This window comes from Eptesicus fuscus, chromosome 10, assembly GCF_027574615.1.
Source record: "Eptesicus fuscus isolate TK198812 chromosome 10, DD_ASM_mEF_20220401, whole genome shotgun sequence".
NCBI classification, from domain to species: Eukaryota; Metazoa; Chordata; class Mammalia; order Chiroptera; family Vespertilionidae; genus Eptesicus; species Eptesicus fuscus.
Window position 1 is genome coordinate 6,434,071 of NC_072482.1, and position 24,880 is coordinate 6,458,950.

Below are 24,880 nucleotides of genomic sequence, written 5' to 3' on the forward strand. Positions count from 1 at the left end.
AGACTGAAACATCAATGATGAGAGAGAATCATTGATTGGCTGCCTCCTGCACGCCCCCTGCTGGGGATCGAGCCCCAAACCCGGGCATGTGCCCTTGACTGAAATCGAGCCCAGGACCTTTCAGTCTGCAGGCCGACACTCTATCCACTGAGCCACACTGGCTAGGGCTGGATTTGCAATTTTAGAGAGAGTGGTCAGGGAAGTCTCACTGAGCAGTCATGTTTTCGGAAAGACTTAAAGGAGGTGAAGAAGTAAACCATGGGGACATCTAAGGGACAGAGTGTTTAGACAGGGAGTATCCAGTCCTCTTTCTTGGTGGCCGCTTGGTCGGATGGAAGGGTGAATAAGTGCATTCACTTCACGGTCTCCTGGTCTTCTCTCCTTAGGCCTGTCCCCCTGTTTCCCAGGTGCCATGAGGAAGCCTCGCCAGAAGTCACGGCAGAACGCCGAGGGCCGGCGTTCCCCATCCCCCTACAGTCTCAAGTGCTCACCTACTCGGGAGACCCTGACATATGCCCAGGCCCAACGAATTGTTGAGGTGGACATTGATGGACGCCTGCATCGTATCAGCATCTATGACCCACTCAAGATCATCACGGAGGATGAGCTGACTGCCCAGGATATCACTGAATGTAATAGTAACAAGGAAAACAGCGAGCAGCCTCAATTCCCTGGCAAGTCCAAAAAACCCTCATCCAAGGGCAAGAAGAAGGAGTCCTGTTCCAAGCATGCATCCGGCACTTCCTTCCACCTCCCGCAGCCCAGCTTCCGCTTGGTGGACTCAGGCAGTCAGCCAGAAGCACCCCCATTGCCTGCTGCCTACTACCGCTACATTGAGAAACCGCCCGAAGACCTGGATGCAGAGGTAGAGTATGACATGGATGAGGAGGACCTTGCCTGGCTGGACATGGTGAATGAGAAGCGGCGAATAGATGGGCACAGTTCGGTGTCGGCAGACACCTTTGAGCTGCTGGTAGACCGGCTTGAGAAGGAGTCATACTTGGAGAGTCGTAGCAGTGGGGCCCAACAGTCACTCATTGACGAAGATGCCTTCTGCTGTGTGTGCCTGGATGACGAATGCCACAATAGCAACGTCATTCTCTTCTGTGACATCTGCAACCTGGCTGTACACCAGGAGTGCTACGGAGTCCCCTATATCCCCGAGGGTCAGTGGCTATGCCGCTGCTGCCTGCAGTCTCCCTCCCGGCCTGTGGATTGTGTCCTCTGCCCCAATAAAGGTGGCGCCTTCAAACAGACCAGCGATGGGCACTGGGCCCACGTGGTGTGTGCTATCTGGATCCCTGAAGTCTGCTTTGCTAACACCGTGTTCCTGGAGCCCATTGAGGGCATTGACAACATCCCACCTGCCCGCTGGAAACTGACCTGCTATATCTGCAAGCAGAAGGGGCTGGGTGCCGCCATCCAGTGCCAAAAGGTGAACTGCTACACAGCCTTCCATGTGACGTGTGCACAGCGGGCCGGGCTCTTCATGAAGATTGAGCCCATGCGCGAAACCAGCCTAAATGGCACCACTTTCACAGTGCGCAAGACTGCCTACTGTGAGGCCCACTCACCCCCGGGTGCTGCCACTGCTAGGAGGAAGGGTGACTCCCCTGGAAGCCTTAGTGAGCCTGGGGGTGAGGAGGGGCTGAAGGAAGGCTGTGGGGAGGAGGAAGACAAAGGAGAGGTGGAAGAGGAGGAGGAAGATGAAGGGCAAGGTGTAGTAGGTGGCCCCCTCAAAGGAGTGTCTAAGAAGAACAAGATGACTTTGAAGCAAAAGATCAAGAAGGAGCCAGAGGAAGTGGGTCGAGACATGCCCTCAATTGTCCCCTTGGTCACCGTCCCACAGATACCCTCTTACAGGTAAATGCCCAGGAGGGTGCCCTAGAGACTAATGGTTTCTTCTTGGGCTGGTGGTGGCCTTTCCCATGCACTGTTGATGAACATCTGTTCTCTTCTGTGCCCTCAAATTTCTCCTTTGGGCCCTGGGTTTACCTAGTCTGGTTTGTGGTTTTGATTGTGTTCTCAGAACAATGTGTTTCCTTTGGTTCAAGGTGAAATAAACAATTAAGTTGCTTAGAAGCTCAGGTGACAGGATGTCTTAGGCAGTATTTTTCAATAGGGTCACAAGTGGCATTTTGGACGGATAATTCTTCATTATTAGGACTGTCCCATGCGTTTCTAGATGTTTAGCATCTGTGGTCTTTGTAAATACCAGTAGAACCCCCTCCTTCATTGCCTGGTCTTTGTGACAACATCAAACCCACCCCACATGTTTCCAAAGTTACTTCCAATTGCGGGGATCAGTATGGTTTTCTGCTGTCTAGAAAGCTTGGTCCTGGGAATGATAGGGATTTTCTGGGAGGGGTGGTGGTGTGTGGAGTACATGCTACTCCTCTTGAGAAGCTTTTAGATTTAGGATCACTTATACACAGTTCAGCTGTGTATAAGCCTACTAAGTGTATAGAGAGACCAGTGTACCTGTTAAACCACCGTAGATGTCTCTGGAACTGTTGGAGGGATGGGAGGTTGGTGGAGAACAAGAGACAGGAGATTTTCCAGCGGAGGCTCATCTCAAGGGTGATATTCATAAATAAGTATACAATGTTAGAGCAGGAAGGAATCCTGAAGATTATTCATCTAATGTAGTCCTTGCACCTTCTCCCACACCCCCAGATGAAGAAACCGCGGCCACTGGAGGTAAAGTTGTTCACTCCTTTATTTATTCATTGAGATATTTATTGAGCACTTACTATATGCCAAGTCCTGTTCTAAGGGCTGGAACCAGGTGGAAAGTGGCTGACTCTGGACCACAACTGGGGTTGAACTGTAGGTTCTATACCTGCTGTCTCTCTCACTTGATGAGAAGAATAGGGATAAAGGAATACTAGAGGTAGTGGGGAATGAGTTATACAAGGGAAACAGGCAATCAGACTTGTCATTTGGAAAGAAGACATAAGAGCACAGAAAGTCAGGAGGGAGAGGCTCTTGTTGCAAGCCATGGCTTGAGTTAGAATTCAATTGACTTGGAAATGTATCTTCTAGTCGCAGAACTGTTCCAGGCTACCCTGTTGCCTGGGATGAGTGGGTGAATGCTTAGTCCACATCTATAGGTGTTATGCCCTGGCGCTAGACCTTTTGCCATGTCTGCTCTTAAGATGTTTCTTGCAGGCTGGCTAAGGACCATACAGACCTACATTTGAATCCTGTTTCTATCACTACCTGTGTGGCCTTTGGCAAGTTACTTATTTATTTGTAAGTAAACCTACTTCATAGGGTTGTGAGAAATAAGATAATACAAGTAAAGCACTTAGCACAGTGCCTGGCAAATAGTAAGCTCTCAATAAATGGCTGCTGCTGCTATTTCATTATTATTCTTTTTCCTATCTGCACAAATGCTATTGGGACCCTCCATGGCCAAGAGGTTATAGAGGGAGGGGGCTGCCTGCATCTGGGCAGGTGTGCTTGGCATGGGCACTGGTGGGGGATCTGTCCTTTGGGGAAAGTCCTACCTAGGCCCTGATTTTGTAAGCTTGGCTTTGAGGCAAGAATGTCTGACTGGAAAGGCGCAAGGCCCAGGTGAGCTATGTCCAGTCCAAGATGCCCATTCTTCTTAGGTTCTACCTTCTTTAGCCATGCTTATCTTCCTTTCAGTGGAGTGAGACGAAGAGAAAAGCTGTGGAAACACCACAGGAGCACTGAGGCCTTTTGCTTACCGGGTAGATAACCAGTTATGGAACACTGCATGGAATAGCCAAGAGATCATGGTTCAGATCCCACCCAGCTCCATCATCTTATTAGCTGCATTAGTGACTTTGACAGTTTATTCAGCCTCTGTTCCTAAGCTGCCTTTCCATCTTTTATAACATGGGAATAATGTTGCCCACCTTTCAGTTTGGACATTAGGATAGAGATTGTAGGCTCTCATTAATTCCCTTCCTACCTCTTTCCCTTCCTGCCACACACCCCTACCGTAAGGCTAAGGCTAAGTTTTCAGATTCTCCATCCTCTTATACCTTTAGATCCATGAAAATACATATTTTGGTTCAAAATCAGACATTTTGGGGCTGCTGAGGTTTTTAATGAAAAACCAGAGGTCAGATGACTCCAAGGGGTTGCATTTGAGAGAAGCCTGCTAGTTTTCCTTCCAGCTTGGCCATGGACTACTCCCTGGTCTGGTGAGACCCTCAGCCACAGGAAATAGTGACTACGTTGCTCATAGCTTACTCAAGTTCCTATTCTCCTGCTGCCTTTATCAAGACAAGGCTGGGTTATTGGGGCACAGGCCTGTTTCTAGGAGTCCACAACTGCAGGAAACAGGTTTCCTAGAAGAGGGTTGTTTTGGAGGTTCAGGATTGCAATGCAGGATGTGGAAAGTCAAGTGAATCTGAGCTGCTTAACTTTGCTGTCCTTTTCAAGCCTTTCTCTGAGGTGAGGCATTTGGCCACTTTATTCTGTCTTCCTTTATAAGGTTCATAAATGAACCAGGGTCTGGAGAGGAGGCTATAATCTGGTCTGCCCACTGACCCTGTCTGTCACTTCCCTTTGCCTCTACTCAAGGTTGAACAAGATCTGTAGTGGTCTCTCCTTTCAGAGGAAAAACCAGTTCATGCAGCGGCTTCACAACTATTGGCTGTTGAAGCGGCAGGCACGGAACGGTGTTCCCCTCATTCGGCGCCTGCATTCCCACCTGCAGTCCCAAAGAAATGCCGAGCAGGTAGGTGACATGTTGATTTGGAGGTGAAGAGTGAAGAAGGAGTGATGGTTGGGGCTTCCCCTTCCCCCAACCCTCTGTGGAGCCTTTGCCTATATGTGATCACCCCTATAGGTGGTCTATCCCAGGGACGACCTCCAGCACTATAGAGCTCTTCAGACCAGACAGCATCTCCTTCTGGATGGGAGAAGCTTGACTTCAGAGCAAATTGTAGGGGATAGTGAAGAGCAAGCCCAGCTTTCTGTATATGTGGAGAAAACCCTTTAGATGTGGCAAAAAGGAAGAAGTGGGATGAATGAGAGCCAGGCGGATGAATGAGAGCAACTGAATTGCATGAATTAGGAAAAGGCACACTTTCCCTCAAGACACTGGATTGCCATGTGCCAAAAAAAAGTGTTTCATAGAAAATACACAAATTTACCACCTAAGTTGTAGTGCACAGCCTGCCCAATTGTCATGACCTTTTAGTCACTAGCAACTGGAATTGCTATATGTTTAATATTTTCTGCAAGGGTGGAGACTTTAAAAAAATACTTATTTTTTATTGAGAGGAAGGGAGAAGGAGAGAGATAGAAACATCAATGGTGAGAGAGAATCATTTATTGGCTGCCTCCTGCACACCCCCCACTGGGGGTTGAGCCTGAAACCTGGGCATATGCCATGACCAGGAATCGAACTGTGACCTCCTGGTTCATAGGTGGCCCTCAACTACTGAGCCATGCCAGCTGGGCCTGAGAGACTTTTAACATTTTTAGTTCTCTCTCCCTATTCATTGCTCCATTACTTCCACCTTTAAGTATTCCCACACATGCTACCCTCTGCGTTCTGTCTGATTTCACTTTTGCCTTTTGTAACTGAGTACTGAGGTGCACTTCTATATCTGGTCCCTCTTCAAAATGGTCCATTTGCTCCCCTGTACCTTCCCATGGAACATCAGTGACCTCCTCCCAGCTCAGCAAGTCTTTCCTTAGATTCTCACTTTATTGACTGTTGGGCTACATTTGATACGCTGGTCATCTTGTCTTAGAGCTTCTCTGTGACTTCATTTCCTATCTCCAACACCCCACAGACTGCACCCTGTGCCCATCCTACTTCTTACTCCTTAATGGTAACATTCCCAGGGGCTCAGTTGCCTGCATGTCTGATTGGAGAACTTGTACATTCGTAGCTGTAAATAACTGTGGAGTAGTTGCTCCAGATTTCTCGTCTTGTCCTCATCCTTGTTTTCTGCCCTCAGTCCCTGTAGGGCACAGGAACTGTAGATGTCCATGTAGATGTTGTTTCCTGTAACTCAGGTATTGGAAACTGAATTCATTATCTTCCTTCCTCTCAGTAAACATATTTCCCCATTATTGTCATGATCTCAGACGTTCCCCACCTTATAGTTACTCTTGACTCTTCCCTCCATAACAAGCCACAGTTAATCACAGTTAATTTATCAGTATATGGCCCTTTGTCTCCATTCTCCAGCTACACTGCTCACCCATATCCCTTTAATTTCAGCAGTAGCTTTCTATCTAGGTGGTCACCAGCCTCTCATTCTTTCTTTGCTCTATAACTGGTGATGTCTTACACACCATTTTCCATCCTGTCACTTCCTTTTCCAGAATATGTGCAGGCTCCAAGCTGTTTGGCCTGGCATTTGAGGCTTCTTGTCACCTGGGGTCTGGATCTTTCTTGGCTTTTGTGATTTTCCAGCTTCTCTCCTCTGGCCAGCTCATTTTTCTCACCAAGCAAAGAACCACTAAGTATGCCTCCACACTTTGGCTCTGTGGTTTCTTCAGTTCCAAAAGAGGCCTTCCTTGCCCAGCCGGCGTGGCTCAGTGGTTGAGTGTCAACCTATGAACCAGGAGGTCACGGTTCGATTCCTGGTCAGGGCACATGTCCAGTTGCAAGCATGATCCCCAGTAGGAGATACTCAGGAGGCAGCTGAGCAATGATTCTCATTGATGTTTCTCTCTCTCTCTCCCGCCCTCTCTGAAATCAATAAAGATATATATGTTAAAAAAAAAAAAAGGCCTTCCTTACTGCTTTATTCATCCATATCCACATGGGAAAATCTGCTAAGATTCCTCCCCCAAGAAGCCGTCCCTGACCTAACCCCAACCCACTCAGATCCTCTCTATTTTATATCCTCACAGCATCTTATATTCAGTCTTTCTGATCAGTTTTTGTTGTCTTTTTGCTACTGTGGCCTTGTGCATCAAACCCTTGACACTCTTCCCCCGACTACACCGTAACCTCTTCTAGGTCTGTAATCCTGTATTTGGTGGGGTGGAGGTGTTTTAAAGTCAGTTAGTACAAGCTTATAGTAAGAACACTTTGTTTTCTAGCCCAAAGTTGAAGCTGTAGGTTGAAATTCTATCCTGAGGTGTCTATAATAGTTTCCTTCTGAAATTCTTTCCAGCCCTGAGGGGCACAGGTGCTCTCTGGTGTCCCCAAGGGTAGGGGGAGTGGTCCCAGATCTCACCCGGGCAGTTACTGTGCTGCAGTGAAGAAACATTGCTATAGGGTCAGGGAAGCCCAGGAGGAAGGAATGGGGTGGAGAGGGGGTGGAGGGGCTTTGAGGGACTGTGGGTCAAGGGAGGGGTTGGGGCTCTTACTTGCCAAGGCCCCATGAAGCTTGACTGGGGAGAGGACTTGGGGCAGGAAGAAGGCCCCTAGCTCCTTCCTTTCCCTTCCCTTCCCTCCTGCAGCGAGAGCAGGACGAGAAAACAAGCGCAGTGAAGGAAGAGCTGAAATACTGGCAGAAGCTGCGGCACGACTTGGAGCGAGCCCGGCTGCTCATCGAGCTGATTCGGAAAAGAGAGAAGCTCAAGCGGGAGCAGGTGAGGAGCTCTGAGCCCCATGGCTCTCGTTCAGGAACTTTTTCTCCCAGTTAGTGTGTTACCAGGAGACCCGGTGTAAACTTTCTCCCCTTCTTGCCCGGCATTATGGGCTCTAAGGCCTGCCTACTCTGTGGTGCTGCTGCTGGCTTCTCTCTGGGGATTCAGCTTCTGGTGGCCTCAAGCACAAGCTCAATATCATACGCCTGGGCCAGTCCCTGGAGTTTCTGACTCGGACTCTAGGGAGAGCCTGACCTTGAGCATTTTAAAAAGCTTCTCAGGCTGTCCTAGCTGGTTTGGTTCAGTGGGTAGAACGTCAACCTGTGGACTGAAGGGTCCCAGGTTTGATTCCGGTCAAGGGCACATGCCCGGGTTGTGGACTCAATCCTCAGTAGGGGCGCGCAGGAGGCAGCTGATCAATGGTTCTCTCTCATCATTGACGTTTCTATTTCTCCCTCTCTCTTCCTCTTTGAAATCAATAAAAATATGTTTAAAAAAAACTTAAAAAAAGAAAAAGCTTCTCAGGCCATTCTGATGGCCATCACCTCTGGCCTGGGAACTTCTGAGGGTCCTCACTAGGCCCTTAAACACTTTTGGTCTTAAGTCATTTAAATTTCCCAACATCTACTCAAAGATATTTTAAGCCTTTGAGTATGGGGAAATGTTGAGATAGGTAGTGTGGCATAGGGGTTAGGAATATGAACTATGGCACTGGGTTTAAATCTTGGCTCTGCCACTTACTACTTGTGTGACATTAAGTTGCTTAATCTCCTTATACCTTAGTTTCCTCAACTGTGAAATGGAAGTAATAATAGAACGTACCGCTTGAGGTTGTTGTGAGGATTAGATGACTTGTATATACAAAGAGCATAGAACAGTGCCTGGCATATAGTAGAGGGGCTACAGCTTCTATCATCATTATTGACACTCTTTGCCTCCCTGAAGTAACTACTGCAGTTCTCTACACATGGCAGAAAGCAAATACTATTTTTTAAAAAATATATTCTTATTGATTTTAGAGAGCAAGGGAGGGAGAGAGAGATAGAAACATCAGTGACGAGAGAGAATCATTGATCGGCTGCCTCCTGCATGCCCAACACTGGGGATTGAGCCCATAACCCAGGCATGTGCCCTGACCTGGAATCGAACCGTGACCTCCTACTTCAAAAGTCCATGAAAGCAAATACTATTTTTTTTTTAAATAAATTTTTTTTTTCTTTTTCTAATCCTCAGCTGAGGATATTTTTCCATTGATTTTTTTTTTTTTTTTTAGAGAGAGGGAAAGATAGAAACATTGATGTGAGAGAAGCACATTGATTGGTTGCCTCCTGCATGCACCCCGACCAGGGCCTGAACCGGGGAGGAGCCTACAACCAAGGTATGTGCCCTTGACTTGAATTGAACCCAGGACCCTTTAGTCCACAGGCCGATGCTATATCCATTGAGCCAAACTGGCTAGGGCATAAATACTATTAATTCAATGAAGGATAAGCTAAAACTGTTCTCTCGTCCAGGAATAGCAGCTGTTACTGGAATGCTTCAGAGGCCTGGGTCAAAGATGTTCCTCTCTCTCTTTCTCCAAACTCCCACTTCTGTTAAGCCCCAGCGCAAAGCCTGAGTTTACCTCTGAGACCTGGCAGCTCTTGCCATACTTAGCATGGAGGACATCTCAGGACCTTCTGGATTCACACTGTTTGCCATCCCAGGCCTGGATTCGCACCTGAGCTTTTTTCCTGCCTCTGGTTCACAGAAATGAAAGGGGAAAGGAAGCAGCAGGCCTGTTTTAATGCAGCCAAGAGACAGGACTTTTCACAGTCTAATCCATGGCTTCCCAGCCTTTTCATAGTAGGACACACATGAATGTAACGGGGGAAAGCAAACTACTGTAAATATGCGAAGCTGCTTGCTGCCCAAAGAGATGAGCCTGGAGGCCCAGGTCAGCCCAGCTCTACCCAGACATTCCAGAGGCCCGGGGGGTCAATATCTCGGCACAGTAGGTGGGAATTCTGGCCCCAGGCACATTTTATATCATCACTGTGCCCCTGGGACTAAGTCAGACCCTGCTCTTCAGCCAGGTGGCCATGGGTTAATGATGATTCAGATTCCATATTTATAAAATGGGGATGATAAGTTTCTCCTTCAGGGTTGTTGTGTTGATTCACTGAATAGAGAGGCAGTGTGGCATAGCCATCCTGAGCACACGCTGCAGAACCAGGCTGTCTGGGATGTAGTCCCAGCTCTGCCCCATACTGGCTGTGTGTCCTGGGGCCAGTCACTCTCTCTGTGCCTCCATTTCCTTTTGTATGATAGCTCATCTGTACCTACCTCATGTACTCACTTATATAAAATGCTTAGAATGTTGCTTGGCACTTAGAATGGACTATAAAAGTAGTCATTATTATTATAGTTGACTCTTGAATAATGTGAGCATTAGGGGCTCTGACCCCCAGCGTAGTTTAAAATCTGCATATAACTTGATTTCCCTAAAACTTAACTACTAGTAGCTTACTGTTGACCAGAAGCTTTACTGCTAACAGTTGACTAACACATACTTTGAATGTTATATGTATTATATACTGTATTCTTACAATGAAATAAGCTAGAGGAAAGGAAATGTTAAAATCATAAGGAAGAGAGCATACATTAACAATACTTATTGAAAAATCCATGTATAAATGGAGCTGCTCAGTTCAAAGCTGTGTTATTCAAGGGTCAATTATATAATTATTATCACTCTTGAATTTTGGTATTGTGCTTGTTACATAGGAAACATCCATATAGTGGTAGCTCTTCGTATCTTTATTTCTAGGCTGTGGGTTAGGTGGTCACTCCTAATAAAATGGTCAGCTTAATAGCCTGTACAAATTTGTTATACACAATTGGTGAAAGTCAAGCTATAAAGAAAAATTTCAGTGCCTCTTCAAGGGGAGCAGTGTCCTGATTTCTCCCCACCTTCCCACAGATCAAGGTCCAGCAGGCTGCCATGGAGCTAGAGCTGATGCCATTCAACGTTTTGCTGAGGACAACACTGGACTTGCTGCAGGAGAAGGATCCCGCGCACATCTTTGCCGAACCCGTCAACCTGAGTGAGGCAAGTTCCCCCACCCCACTTTCTGAACAGTGAGCCCCTCAAGAACTGGGAACTATCTGCAAAGGCCAGGAGGGGTTGAATGACAGAGTGTACAAAAACTGGGGGTGTCTGGCAAGGCCAGTAACTGCCAGTGGTAAGGGGTCAGCCGACCAGGGTGGGCCAGGGCCCTGGGGCTCTGAGTGAGTCCAGAATGGTCAAACCAGGGGATGGGGAGGTTAGAGTGCCGGTGAAGGGTGCGCCTGTTTGGCTAGTAAATGGTTGTTGTAATTGTACAGGTTTTATATGTTTAGGTTCCAGATTACCTGGAATTCATATCCAAGCCAATGGATTTTTCTACTATGAGGCGGAAGCTGGAATCCCATCTGTACCACACCTTGGAGGAGTTTGAGGAGGACTTTAACCTTATAGTTTCCAACTGCATGAAGTATAATGCTAAAGACACAATTTTCCACCGAGCAGCTGTCCGCCTGCGGGACCTGGGAGGGGCCATCCTGCGGCACGCCCGGAGGCAGGCAGAGAACATCGGCTATGACCCCGAGAGGGGCACACACCTGCCCGAGTCACCCAAATTGGAGGACTTTTATCGCTTCTCTTGGGAAGACGGTGAGAAGCCTGAATGGGTGGGGAGGACAGGGGCTAGGAGGAGGCACAGGGACAGAGCCCAGTAAGCCAGGGATCAGAGTGGACCTTGGGGCTGTAGGGTAGATTCCAGGAGCAATGCTGGGGGTAGGCACAGGCTGGAATATATCTGCTTGTGGCTGGAATAGTTCTGAGGATTAAAGTTTAACTAATTCACTGAGCACTTCCTGAATGTAGGAAAGGGGAATCAGGTACTAGCTGTCTGGAAGGCTGAAGCATCACTGGGGTCTTCCTCTCCCGGACCCTCTGTATGGCACCGGGGCAGGGGTAGTGAATGCAGGCGGCTGTGTGTTTGGCTCATTCAGAGAGTGCAGAGAACGGAATTGCCTCGGAGCCCGCGCTCTGCCTGACCCTGCTCTCTGCTTTTCAATGGCAGCAGCCAAACAGTCACTCAGGCCAGGGAACTGCCAAGCTGCCTCGTGCCTGCTCCATAGAGCCCATAATCGTGACTGTGGAATGCTTCCTGCAGATGTTTCCCAGATTCTGACCTTGTCCTTGTGGCTGCCCTATGGGCAGCTGTGGTGCCAGGGCCAAGGCCCCACAGTGATATTGCTAGAAGCCACTGGCTCAGGCATTCCAGGAGAATATTTTGCATCCAAAGGATTCAGCCCTTTCCCCTTCCCCTTCCCCTGGGCTAAGCAGGTCCTTCAGCCCCTTCTCTCTTCCCTTCTCCCTGGCAGTGGACAACATCCTCATCCCAGAGAACCGGGCCCATTTGTCCACGGAGGTGCAGCTGAAGGAGCTGCTAGAGAAATTGGACCTGGTGAGTGCCATGCGGTCCAGTGGGGCCCGGACCCGCCGCGTCCGCATGCTGCGCCGGGAGATCAATGCTCTTCGGCAGAAGCTGGCACAGCCACCGCCACCACAGCCGCCCTCACTGAACAAGACTGTGTCCCATGAGGAGCTTCTCGCAGGGCCCCAGGGAGATGTGGCTGCGCTGGAGCAGGCCCTGCAGGAGGAGCCAGAAGACGATGGGGACAGAGGTGAGAGATGGTCACGGACAGGCAGGATGCTGAGGAAGGGGAAGGGAGCAAGGGTTAAGCTGAAATCCTGAGTAGAAGCGTCCTTCCTTGAGTTTAGGTCTGATCTTTGTGGACAAGCAGAAGCCCTTGGAGGGGTCACACTTCCGCTTATGCCCAGGGTTGATATTCAAAATATTTAACTATCAGTAGAGACCAAAGTTTATCAGTCAGAGTAGGTGTTGATTGTTATATTGGAATGAACTCCTGGTGGCCACTGATGTGGATATTTAGTTGCTGGATTGTGGGCAGGTTCAGGGAGTTTCAGAGGCTGGGGCTCAGCAGCTGTTATTAACCAGTAAAGAAATATTTTAGTATTTTGCACCTGATATGGTCATATTGCACATACCAGTTAAATATCAGCTCATCTATACCATCATGTAGAGAGGCTCTTAGAGCAGCTCACGTTGTGGGGGGCGGGGGCTATAGAAAAGAAAGACCCTAAAGATAGTCTGGGCTCTCAAGCTGCCTCATGGCTCTGACCCTAGCTGGCCGAGTCTATAGGTCCATCCCAAAGCAGAAAGGCCAGATTGCAAAGACAGCTGGGGAAGTGATTCTCAGAGACTCCAGGGCTTGAAACCTGAGCTGCTTCCCATTCTCCCGTGTCACTGGGTACAGAATTGTCTCCTTCCTACCTATCCTTGGATCTGAGCCTATGGCTTGGGAGGGACTGTCATCTACACAGTTCAAAATGTTGAGAATTATTTCCAGAGGGAAGGGGGCCAAATTACAGGGAATGGCCCATTTTAGATTGGCAAAGAATGGGGACATGGCTGAGAGGTCATATTTGGCTTAAAAGGACTTTGTGTCTGTTGTGATTCTTCCTCACTCCCCATGTGGCAGCCAGCATGTGTCCCCATGGCAGTATGGCCATCCCAGGTTGTGGCAGCATAGGGTCATGCCCAGTGGCCCAGCTTGCAGCAGCTCCTAGCGCAGGAGTGGGAAACGTCCGGCCCGCGGGCCATATAAGGCCCGTGAAATCATTGGTCTGGCCCTGCCAAGGCCTTAGGGGTGAGTGAATTACAGTTTGACCAAATACAGCAGGCCAATTTTTAAGGTGATCATTTGTATGGCCCCAGAATGATGTTACAAATATCCAGATGGCCCTTGGCAGAAAAAAGGTTTTCCACCCCTGAAGGATTTCGAACAAAATTCCCAGGGTTCACCTCCCAGAGATACAGATTAGGGCAGTCTCGGCTTTGGTTTGGAATCTGTTTTTAAAAGTTTCGGCCATGGCCAGGTAGCTCAGTTAGTTAGAGTGCAGTCGGGTACACCAAGATTGTGAGTTTGACCCCTGGTCAAGGCACATACAAGAATCAACCAACGAATGCATAAATAAGTGGAACAACAAATCAATCTCTCTTTCTCTCTCCCCCTCTTCTCTCTCTCTCTCTCTCCCTCTCTCCCTCTCTCCCTCTTTCCCTCTTCCCCTCTCTCCCTCTCTCTCTCTCCCTCTCTTCCTCTTTCCCTCTTCCCCTCTCTCCCTCTCTCTCTTCTTCCCTCCTTCTCCCTTTTGCTCTAAAAATCAACATAAAAATTCTTAAAAAATAAAAGTTTCAAGGTGGTAGGTGAACAGACAGGTTTGGGAATCCCCGATTTAACTTACTTGGCCTCATTTTTCCGTATCTATAAACTTATTCTTTCTGCTTGTCCTATTTCCTTCATTGGGTGATATGAACCAAAATACAGTGAAAGATGGGAAAACATTTGAGTCTAATGAGAACTGTAGACTCCTAATTTGTGCAGCTGAGACTCACCTAATTAGTGATGAAGCAGGCAGCCGTTGGCTTTCTCAGGTGTGGAGCAATGGTGTGTAACGCGCACCTCATCAGACTCCGCTGGTAAGCTTAAAAAGGAATGCCTCATCTTTAGAGGTTTCGTTTCAGTGGTCTGGAATAGGACTTGGGCATTGACATTTTTAAGAAACTTCCTAGGTGATCCTAATTCATGGCCAGGGTTGAGGACTACTAGTGTTGAGAAAACTTAGTCCTACCTTCTCTTCACCTCAGACTGAGACCTGGGATGCTTCTCAAGCCTGTACCAGCTAGTGCCTTTGGTTCTGGTTCTTGGTTATCAGTGTCATTAGCTGGCTCATAGCGGCAGACTTTTTCTAAAATGTTCAAGCAGGTTCTCTTTTTCTCTAACAGATGACTCCAAACTGCCTCCCCCACCAACCCTGGAGCCCACTGGGCCTGCACCTTCCTTGTCTGAGCAAGAATCCCCTCCAGATCCCCCCACTCTAAAACCCATCAGTGACAACAAACCTCCAAGCCGATTCCTAAAACCCAGAAAGGTGGAAGAAGATGAGCTTTTGCGAAAATCACCTCTGCAGCTAGGGAACGAGCCGTTTCAACACCTGCTCAGTGACGGTGGCATCAACAGACTGACCCTCATGGCCTCCGATGACCCTGACGGTGCCCCGCTCAGTAGTGTGGGCCGCCGCACCTCAGTCCTCTTTAAGAAGGCCAAGAATGGGGTTAAGCTGCAGAGGAGCCCAGATGGGGCCCTGGAGAACGGCGAGGACCATGGTGCAGCGGGCTCTCCTGCCTCTCCTGGCAGCATGGAGGATGAGCAGCACTCCCGGAAGCGGCCAAGGAGCAGGAGCTGTAGTGAGAGTGACGGGGAGAGGTCCTCCCAGCAGGAGGAAGAAGCAGGTGATCTGCCTGTGACTTCTCTCACTACTTTTTTCCTGCTTCTCTGCTTTGCCTTGCCAGCCATCACCTCCCCCAGTCGTCCAGCTCCCTAATAGCTCCTGTGGATGCCAGTAGTAGCAGTGAGGGCTCCCCGGCTCACAGTTGGGCCTGGCACATGATGAGTAGAGGCCTGGGGAAATAGGCTTTGAGCAAGTATTTTGAGAGGGCTAGCCTGTGTCTGGGGCTCTCTTTGGCCCTGATGGGGATGCAAAGTTGTACTTGGTAAAATAGGTCCTGTCTTCATTTTAGTTCATTCATTCATCAGGCATTTATATCAGGCATTTTTCTAGGTCAGGCGTCCTCAAACTACGGCCCGCGGGCCACATGCAGGTGTTTTTGCTGTTTTTTTTGTTTGTTTTTTAATATATTTTATTGATTTTTTACAGAGAGGGATAGAGAGTTAGAAACATCGATGAGAGAGAAACATCGATCAGCTGCCTCTTGCACACCTCCTACTGGAATCAAACCCTGGGACCCTTGAGTCCGCAGGCCGACGCTCTATCCACTGAGCCAAACCGGTTTCGGCTGTTTTGTTTTTTTTTTTACTTCAAAATAAGATATGTGCATTGTGCATAGGAATTTGTTCATAGTTTTTTTAAACTATAGTCCGGCCCTCCAACGGTCTGAGGGACAGTGAACTGGCCCCCTGTTTAAAAAGTTTGAGGACCCCTGTTCTAGGTACTGGGGCAAAAGTCTCCTCCCTTGGAGGGAAGATATATTAAAGGCAAGTGAGTGGGTTGTATCTTATATTAGAAGTTTGGAGAAAAAACTAACAGGGAAGGGGCATTAGGGATGCTGGGGTGGTATTAGAGAGTGGCCAGGAGAGGCCTTTCGAGGAGGTGACATTTGACTAAAGATCTGAAGGAGTTGAAGGTGTGAGCTGTTTGGAATCTGGGAGAAGAACATTCAAAAAACACAGAGATAGACTAGCAGGTGCACAGGCCCTGTGTGGGAACGTGCCTGCACGTCTGAGGAACAGCGAGGGAACCAATGTGGCTGTAGGAGAGTGAGCCAGGGATGGTAGAAATGCATCTCAGAAGTGGGTAATGGGGGCTCAGTCACTAAAGAATCCTTACTATGTGTCCAGCACCAGCTGGCCTCGGGGAGGGGCAGGTAATTAGGCTAGTTCCAGCTGCAGGAGGGTTCATAGGCTAGTGGGGAGGCTCTTGGGGTCAGAGGTGCCACAGTGCTGGACAGTAGGTGGTTATATGTCAGGTGACAGCACTGCTGGAGGTGTTCAGGGACCATGAGCTGGAGGAGTAGGGAAGGTTGCATGAAGAGTTGATGCCTGAGTTGTCCCTAGGGGCTGAGGGCAGAATGGAAAGGAGTAGATGGGACAAAGGGGTCAGGCCCAGGTGTGTGTGGAAACAAGGACAGTCTCTGAGAGGGACAGTTTGGAGAGTCGGGAGCCAAGGCTGGATGGTGAGGTGGGCAGGAATGTGCAGGGCCCACACTGGCAGACAGAGTAGTTGAGTCTCGGTGGGATATGGAAGGCCAGCTTGCTGTGTGGGGAGGGGCCTGCTCTTGGTTGTTGCTCCTCATGTCCCTCTCATGTCCTTTTATGTGGTGGCTTTGGGATGTATGGCCAGCACATGCTTTTTCTGCTTTTCCCTCTTCCTTCCTATCACTTTGTTACCAGTAATACCTTCTCTTCCCATCTGGCCCAAGCTTCTCTGTATTAGGGGAGTAGATTGGTATAGTCAAGAGCTTGAGGCCTGCAGTTAGGCAGACCTGCGTTCAAATTCTGTCTTCTTAGCAGCTGTGCATCAAAGTAATTAGCTGGGGCAAATTGAACAGGCTGTTTCCTTATTTCTAACTGGGGGCTAGTGACACCTGCTTTGCAGGGCTCTAAGGATGGGAAATAGTCTGTATGAGGCACTTGGCATGTAGCAGTAGATGGTAGCAGTTATCGCTGTCATCCTCTCAGCCACGTCAGGCACAGCCAAGCAACACTGAGAACACTGCTCTGAAAATGACAAGGCCTGCTACTGGGAAGGCGGGCATCAGGCTCACCCAAGCCGAGAGGGCCCCCGGCTTGGGGATACCGCTAGTCTGTTCTCTAGAGCGGCTGCCCTGTGCTCAGGAATGCTTCTGCACACCCTTCTTTGACCCTCATGAAAACAGGTGTTGGTCCTTTACAGATGAGGCACCTAAGTAGCACAGCTGGCTTAGTGACTTAAATTGAGGTCACAGTGTTAGAGGCAGCGCTAGGTCAGTGTCCAGATATCTTGGCTCAGACACCTGCTCTGCCAGGTATGACTTGCCTCACAGTTTTCTGGCCAAGGCGACTTAGAGCTCTTGACTTAGCGCTCTGACTTGCAGCACTCTGGATTGTGGTTAAGAATTGGGGGGACAGAGGAGAGTTGAAGCTTCACAGCCAATGAGAGTCATGTCCCTGAGATGAGCAGGTAGTCTTCATCTGCCTCCAAAGGGCTGCCTGCTGTAAACAGACCTCCTCTCATTCATACTTAATAGCATCCTCGGTGAGTGAGAACGTATTATCTTGACAGAAGGGGAGGCCAAGGCTTAAAGAAGAAAGGGAGGGGGCCTGTGCTTGAGAGCCCAGTCTAGACCCCAGGGAATGCTGACTCCCTGTCCCAGGAAGGGCTGGTCCGCTTCAGTTCTGCGGAAAAGTCCCCCATCCTCAAGTCTGACAGGCCCTGTTGGATATCTCCAGGCGTGGTTACACAGCCCTTATCCTGCCCAACCTCCCTGACACCATCCCCAAAGAATGAAGCTAGCTGTTGCCAGTGTGTGATAGATAGGATGTGTGAGTGTTTATCTGAAGAGGCCAGGCGGGTGGGCTCCCCAAGAGGCAGAGGAGACTCCCTGATAATCGAGGCTTGAAATGGGAAGCAGATCCAGGGACTTGTAAGCCAGCGGGGTGGGGAAGTGTTGGTGTTTCCCTTTGTAGCCAGATGACAGTAACTGGAGTGAGCTGTGTTTTCCTTACAGTGAAACCAGAGGAAGGGAAAACAAACGCAGTGTCTGCTCATTGTCCCCGCCAACATTTCCCCCAAATCTGTATCAGATTCTACCACCCAAGACCATTTCCCACAGGGGTGGGCACAGCATTCTCCACCCCTCCTCGCTGCGCCCTCCTGTGGTGGCCATGCTGCAGCGAGAGGCGGGGGCGGGAGGGGAGGGGTGCTGCACTCGGGCTCACTCTGTGTGTCCTTGGCAGGCGTAACCAACGGCTTCGGAAAACACACGGAAAGCGGGTCTGACTCGGAATGTAGTTTGGGTCTCAGTGGTGGACTGGCGTTTGAAGCTTGCAGGTAAGAACACTTGTCCCCAAAGCTTCACCACCTCTCCCTTTACTCTCCGTTCGGCTACAGCTTGAACCTCTTTCTGCTTATCTCGGATGTTTTCTTTCCCCACCCCTGCTGTTTCCTGAGGCCTCTGGTCTGTAACCGTGGGAGCTCCTAGAAAACAGCATGACCCTTGACTCTCAGGCCTGATCTGACTAGGAGGGGAGGGGTGATGCTGGTGCTTTACAGGGTTTATGGAGCTGAGTTTGGCTCTAGAAAGCGGGCCAGCCATATCTCTATTGCCCAGAGAAGTTAATATTTGAGCCAGTCCTCCACCTGTCCCCCGACCCACTCAGATAACCCAGCTCATTACAGACATGGGTTCATCCTATGCCTTTTGGGTCATCATAGCTATGGCCCCTTTAGAGGTGTGGTATAAGGATAATAAATGAGCTGATAGGAGATTTGAAATTGCCTTTTCTTAGCCAAAGGTCCCAGCTCAACAAAGAGTTTCTTTTCCCATTCTTTTAGCTAAAGGGAGGATTGCTGATACCAGAGCCTTAATGTTTCTTCCACATGCAAGAGTTCCTTGAGCCCCTGCTCTGTCTTGTGAGCTGTACAAGAAACCAGGGAGTGTGGGACTCTTGGAAATGGGCGACCCTCAGTGCCACAAAGGCTGACCTCACGGTCCCTCCATGTGGCTGCTGAATGGATTCTGCGTTCAGAGCAGGGGAGATGGTCCGGGAACGAGCACCAGAAGACTGTGTGTCTGTGCTTGAAGCACCTCCAAGGCAGGTTGGGTGTGCGTTCTGTAGTGCCTGTTCTAACCTGGCTCCTGGGCTCCTGGTGGTCCATGGGAAGCCCCCATACCCCGTGGGCCTGGACCGGTTCCCGCTGTTGCCCGGCCCAGCTTTCAGTGGCTCCTTTGAGGTTTCCCTCCCCACCAAACCTCAGAGTTGCCCTTTCTTACTCCCTCCCATGCTGCCCTCTACAGATACAGGGGGAGTAGATGGGAAAGAACACATCAGAGAAGAGGCAGTGATTTCAGGCTCTTCTAAGATGCTTCTAGTCTGGGCCTGGGGTGGGGTTCCTGCCTCCCTTCAAAGGTATCGTGCCTGGAAACCCCGTTCATTGGGGGTGGGGTAAGAGTGTCCCTTCCTACACCTTAACTAAAGGTCGAAGGTGTGTTGGGCTCTCCCCTCTGTGAAGGGCACTCTTCCCAGCTCTGGACAAGAAGCAAGCCAGGCCAGGCTCCAGTGTGCTTGCCTTGTGCAGCCTTCCAGCCAGTGCTTCTGGTCTGTCTGGGGCCCTACTCAACATGGAAAACATGCCCTTGGAAGGCATTTCCTCTTTAACTCAGTGGAATTTCAAGGTTTAAAACAGGAGATTCAGGGGCTCTGGCTGCAGGGTTTTTTCTTAATTTTTTTTTTCTATGCTATGGTGATAAGTACATAAAGGACAATCATTAACTCGATAATCATATAATCCCAGAATTAGAAAGAACTTCTGGTCACCAATTCTACCCCACCCGCCATGTGCCCCTTGGTTTATCTGTCCTAATGATTTTCTGAGCAGGTTAGGGCTGCACCATCTTTCTATGGGTCAGTCCTTCAGTTATTAATTGAGCACCTAATGAGCCAGGAACTATACTAGGCACTGATGAGGTGTCTGCTCTCATGGAGCTTATCTTCTGAAGGGCAGAGTTGAATATTAAACCAGAAGACAGAGTAATTCTGCTTAGGCCTGGGTAACATGGGAGAGAGGCTGAAATGCAGGTGATGGTTAAGTCACTTGTGCTTTTTTCTTTTCCTTTTTTTAAATTTTATTTATTGATTTGAGAGAGGTAGCAGGGGGAGAGGGGGGAAAGGGTTGGGAGGGAGGGAGAGAGAGAGAAACATTGGTTTGTTCCGCTTATTTATGCATTCATTGGTTGCTTCTTGTATGTGTCCTGACTGGGGATCAAACCTGCAACCTTGGTATATCTGGACAAAGCTCTAACCAACTGAGCTGCCCGTCTAGGGCACACTTGTGCTTTTTCCTATGAAACAGGAAAATACAGACCTAGTTTTGGTGTTGTATCCATTTTCTTTGAGCTTATCCTTCTCAGAATTCATCATTTGATAGTACATTAGTAGTTTATAATATTTAAAGTGAGACATTAAAATTTACTGCCCTTCTTATAATGTTAAAGAATTGCCAATTATTGAGTGTTTGGTATGTGCTGTATGTGCACTTCCTGAGTGCTTCCTGTGTATTAATCCATTAAGTCCTCACAGCAACACATGGGGGACACGAGCATCAAAGAGGCTGAGTAACTTGCTCAAGGTCACAGAACTATTGAGTAAAGAGCTGGGTTCTGAACCCAGGAAGTCTGGCTCCCCAGTTTAATCTCTTAATCACTTTGCTGGGCCCTCTTCTGTGGTATTTGAAGATGTCTTCTCAGATCCATGATGTGAACTTGTAGAGGCTTTCCTAATAAAACTACTAGTACCTTCTATTTTATAAGGCCTCAGAGTCTCTAGGCTCAGTGACAGATTTTTGTAGGGTGAGTGGGAACCGAAGCCTAAATGTGAATTGGGCGTTCTTTGTGTTTTTCCAAACAAGCCTTCATTTTGACTAGCAGGAAAAAAACTCCCAACCTACTACTTACTGAAGGATTATGGTTCATTGAGTTCTGGTTGTGCAGGTGTTCTGTATTAGACATGATACAGACAGTCCGATTCGATAAACCAGCCAGTCCTAACCCTGGCCGCCTCTTGTCCCACCAGAGGTCTCTTAGCATTTCTGTTCTTCTGCAAATTGTTGGCCTGTCTTTTAAGCACTTTTTTAGTTGGAAAAATTATATAGTGGTAATATTTTTTAAAGTTTGGATGGAAAGAAAGCCCTAGTCACATTATTTTTAGCAGAGACTCCCAACTATGGTTGTGCATTAGAATTGCATTGGGAGCTACTTAAAAACACTGATGCCTCTGTGGGTTCAAGTTATACCATTACTCTGGTATTACTGTTCTCATTTTTGCTTATTACCATTAGTCTTTGTCTAATTATTTTAATCTCCTTACAGTAGACATGTTAAAAAAAAATCCATCTTTGTCTAAGACAAATTCACACACACAAAGTGACAGTGAGAAGTGGAATTTTTCCCAATTTAAAAATGTCTTTTCTAATTAAAGAAGTAGGACAAGTCCTTTAAAAAATTTGGGAAAGAGGCAGATTTTTATACCTCTAAAAAGTAAATTGATTTCTAAAGAACAAGCAGTATGAGCCACAGAGCAAAGAATTCTGGGCAGATGTGAGATGGGCCTTCCTCAAGTTGCCTGGGATGAGCTTTGCTCTGGATGAAGTCCAAGGCCCCGCGGGCATGTCTTGCCAGGTTCAGTCCTTTCACATGGAGGAAATGGTTCCTCCAAGCCTCATGGGAACTTTCTGAAATGTATTATGGCTTAGTGTGAGTTTTTAGGGGAAGGTGAGAAACCATTCTCCTTGCAGGGTTTATGCAGCTCCACTCCTGTCAGCCATTAGGGAGCAGGAGTGGGGGTGTTAGTCATTGAATTGCTCCTTTCTTCCCCTTCCCTCCCTGCTCTGTATGCAGTGGTCTGGTGCCCCCCAAACGCAGCCGTGGGAAGCCAGCCTTGTCTCGAGTGCCCTTCCTGGAAAGTGTGAACGGAGACTCTGACTACAGCAGCTCAGGTGAGGAGCAATGTACAGATGGATTTGGGGGTGGGGACAGGCCTTCCGGAGAACCAGCTCTGTGGTCTGGCTAGACTGTGAGCTCTTCGAAATCCTTGGGCACTGGGCAGGGTCTTCCTTCCCAGGTCATTCATAGTCATTTTTATTTCCCCCCAATTCATCTTAAATTTGAATTGGTAATAGATGCCTATGATAACAAAAGTCAGAAAGGTATAAAAGGCTGCGTAATGGAAAACCAGTGCTCCCCTCCTGAGGACAACCTCTGCTGGCAGTTTCTTTTGTCTTTCCAGGTGTAACCCTTACACACACAAGCCCAAACTCCCGTGTACGTGTAGGAGAGTGACTAGAGAAGCCTACTCTACATGTGCCCCTCTAAACCGGGGCTGGGGACCGTCGGGCCCGCAGGCCGTATAAGGCCCGCAGTCATTTGGTCTGGGCCTGCCGAGGCGTTAGGGGGGAGCTAATTAAATGTTCGACCAAATACAGCAGGCTAATTTGTAAGTTGGTAATTTTGTATGGCCTGCGAATGATGTCTTAAATATCCAGGTGGCCCTTGGCAGAAACAAGTTTCCCTACCCCTGCTCTAAACCATGCTTTTTTCTTTTCAGTGAATAATATATCTTTAGAGATCCTTCTGTGGTTTTCATCGTCTGCCTAATGTCCCATTATATAGGAGTGCATCATTTACTTGGCCAGCTCTCTACAGATGCACATTTCGATTGTTCTCACTGATGTGCTATAATGAGTGTTGCAGTGAGCAACCTTGTACATGGATCATTTTGTATTTGTGGGGGGTGTATCTATAGAAGTGGAGTGGCGGCGCTGAAGGAAGTGTGCATTTGTAATCTCAGTAAATACTGCCTGTCTTCCCTCCCTGGAGTCATCTGTGATAGCCTGTATCCCTGAATCACACACGTGACCTGTCATTTCATGTGATCCAGTGCTTCCAGCCTTCTCCTCATGACACACACTGCAGCTGGTCCAAACAGTGAAATGCGTGGGTCTTTTCTCCTTAGATGGAGGGAATAAAGGGCAGGGCGGGCCTGGGTGCTGCTCAGGATGAGCAGATGCAGGTGTGTGCTCTCTGGATGCCTGGAGTGTGCTCTCTGGATGCCTGGTGTGTGCTCTCTGGATGCCTGGTGTGTGCTCTCTGGATGCCTGGTGTGTGCTCTCTGGATGCCTGGTGTGTGCTCTCTGGATGCCTGGTGTGTGCTCTCTGGATGCCTGGTGTGTGCTCTCTGGATGCCTGGTGTGTGCTCTCTGGATGCCTAGTGTGTGCTCTCTGGATGCCTGGTGTGTGCTCTCTGGATGCCTGGTGTGTGCTCTCTGGATGCCTGGTGTGTGCTCTCTGGATGCCTGGTGTGTGCTCTCTGGATGCCTGTCCTAAAAGCTCTCATCAGGCTGCAGGGCTTCTCTTCTCTTTCCTTTTCCCAGCCGCGTTATCTTCCCTTGGCCTCCCTGTTTTTCTTGTATGTGTTGATGAATGCAAGCCTGCGTGTTTCATTACTGCCGACTGTCAGCACCCAGGAGGCAAGGCTCACGTCTAGGTACAAAATTAGGAGAGGATTGGCATGTACTTTGTGCTTCTGCTGGTGACATTTTGATATTTTATTCTTATTTTAAAACCACATACTTATTAAAATGCCACTGAAGGAAATTGACCTCCCACTGTTTCATCACCTTAGCATAGTTGTCTTCATTTCTGTGTTGCCTTCTACACATTTCAGACACATTTTTAACAAAATGCTAACCTAAAACACATGCTCTTCTGTATTCTCCCTTTTTCAGTGTTTTCTTCATATCGACATAATCTTTATATGTCTTCATCACTAGAACAATGTATCTTTCAATCAGTTCATTATAATTAACCCTTCAGCCCTAGCTGGTTTGGCTCAGTGGATAGAGCGTCGGCCTGAGGATTGAAGGATCCCAGGTTCAATTCCAGTCAAGGACATGTACCTTGGTTGCAGGCTCCCAGCCTTGGTGGGAGTGTGTGCGGGAGGCAACCAATTGATGTGTCTGTCACATCAGTGTTTCTCTCTCTCCCACTTTCTTCTACTCTCTCTAAAAATCAATGGAAAAATGTCCTTGCGTGAGAATAAAAAAAAAAAAAAAAGATTAAAAAAAATTTTAACCCTTCAATTGTTAGACACTTGATTATTTCCGAGTTTATACATAGTAAACCGATATTTTTGTTCAAAATCTTTTTATTTGGTTTTAAAGTTATTTTTTTCGACTAAGTTTCCAGGGAAGGAATTTACTAGAGCAGATGGTTCATACTTTTTTTTATATCTTTTGAGACTTACACCAAATTGCATTCTGGGAGGATTGGCTGGTCTGCAGTTCCCTCAGCCTGCCTCTGCGGAATTGGGTGTTATCTTTTTGTTATTATTGCTATTGACTCAATAGGTAGAAACAATACCTCATTATTAGTAGTACATTTTTAAGAAATCATAAGTGGGGATGGTAATGTTTCCTTAGAAACATAATGTCCACTCTGAGATTTGGGCCTTTTTCCTTGGTTTCCCCGGTTATAGTTATGGGGAGGGGAAGGGAGGTTCCTCTGTGTGTTAGATGTTTTGTAAAGCACCCATCCATGTGTGCTAGTGCATTGGGTGCAAAACAGAGGAAACTGAAGGGACGTGCCTGCCCCGGGTGAAACACCCAGTGTGAGGTTTGATAAAAGTAGGCAGGGGAAGGCCCTGCAGACCTGCTTGGCCCTGCTGAGTGCTGTGATCCAGGTGACCTGTGGCCAGGTGTGGCCGTGTCAGAAAAGAACTCACTTAGCAAGTGGTTTTACTGCGAAGTCTGTCCCAGGCGTCTTTTTCCATGAACCCTCCATCGTGAGGACTCCACTTGGAGGTCCAGGGAGCAGTCTGTGGCTCTGCCCAAGCTTCGTGATGGTTCTTCTCCCGGGGCCCTGGTAATGAAGCAGTTACGTTTTCCAAGGAGCGCTAT

The 24,880-nt window shown here is 48.3% G+C and overlaps 1 protein-coding gene across 1 annotated transcript in view; it reads left to right on the forward strand.

The window, feature by feature from the left end:
- The window catches only part of BRPF3 (bromodomain and PHD finger containing 3), a 37,044-nt gene that overhangs the window by 2,976 nt on the left and 9,188 nt on the right, over positions 1-24,880 (forward strand). Inside the window, exons 2-10 of the mRNA XM_028161229.2 lie at positions 387-1,863; positions 4,561-4,717; positions 7,411-7,542; positions 10,502-10,630; positions 10,921-11,233; positions 11,950-12,252; positions 14,436-14,942; positions 18,166-18,259; positions 21,825-21,922. Of these exons, the coding sequence (XP_028017030.2) occupies positions 413-1,863; positions 4,561-4,717; positions 7,411-7,542; positions 10,502-10,630; positions 10,921-11,233; positions 11,950-12,252; positions 14,436-14,942; positions 18,166-18,259; positions 21,825-21,922 (3,184 nt within the window). The 5' untranslated portion in view covers positions 387-412. The remainder of the gene's footprint in view (positions 1-386; positions 1,864-4,560; positions 4,718-7,410; positions 7,543-10,501; positions 10,631-10,920; positions 11,234-11,949; positions 12,253-14,435; positions 14,943-18,165; positions 18,260-21,824; positions 21,923-24,880) is intronic.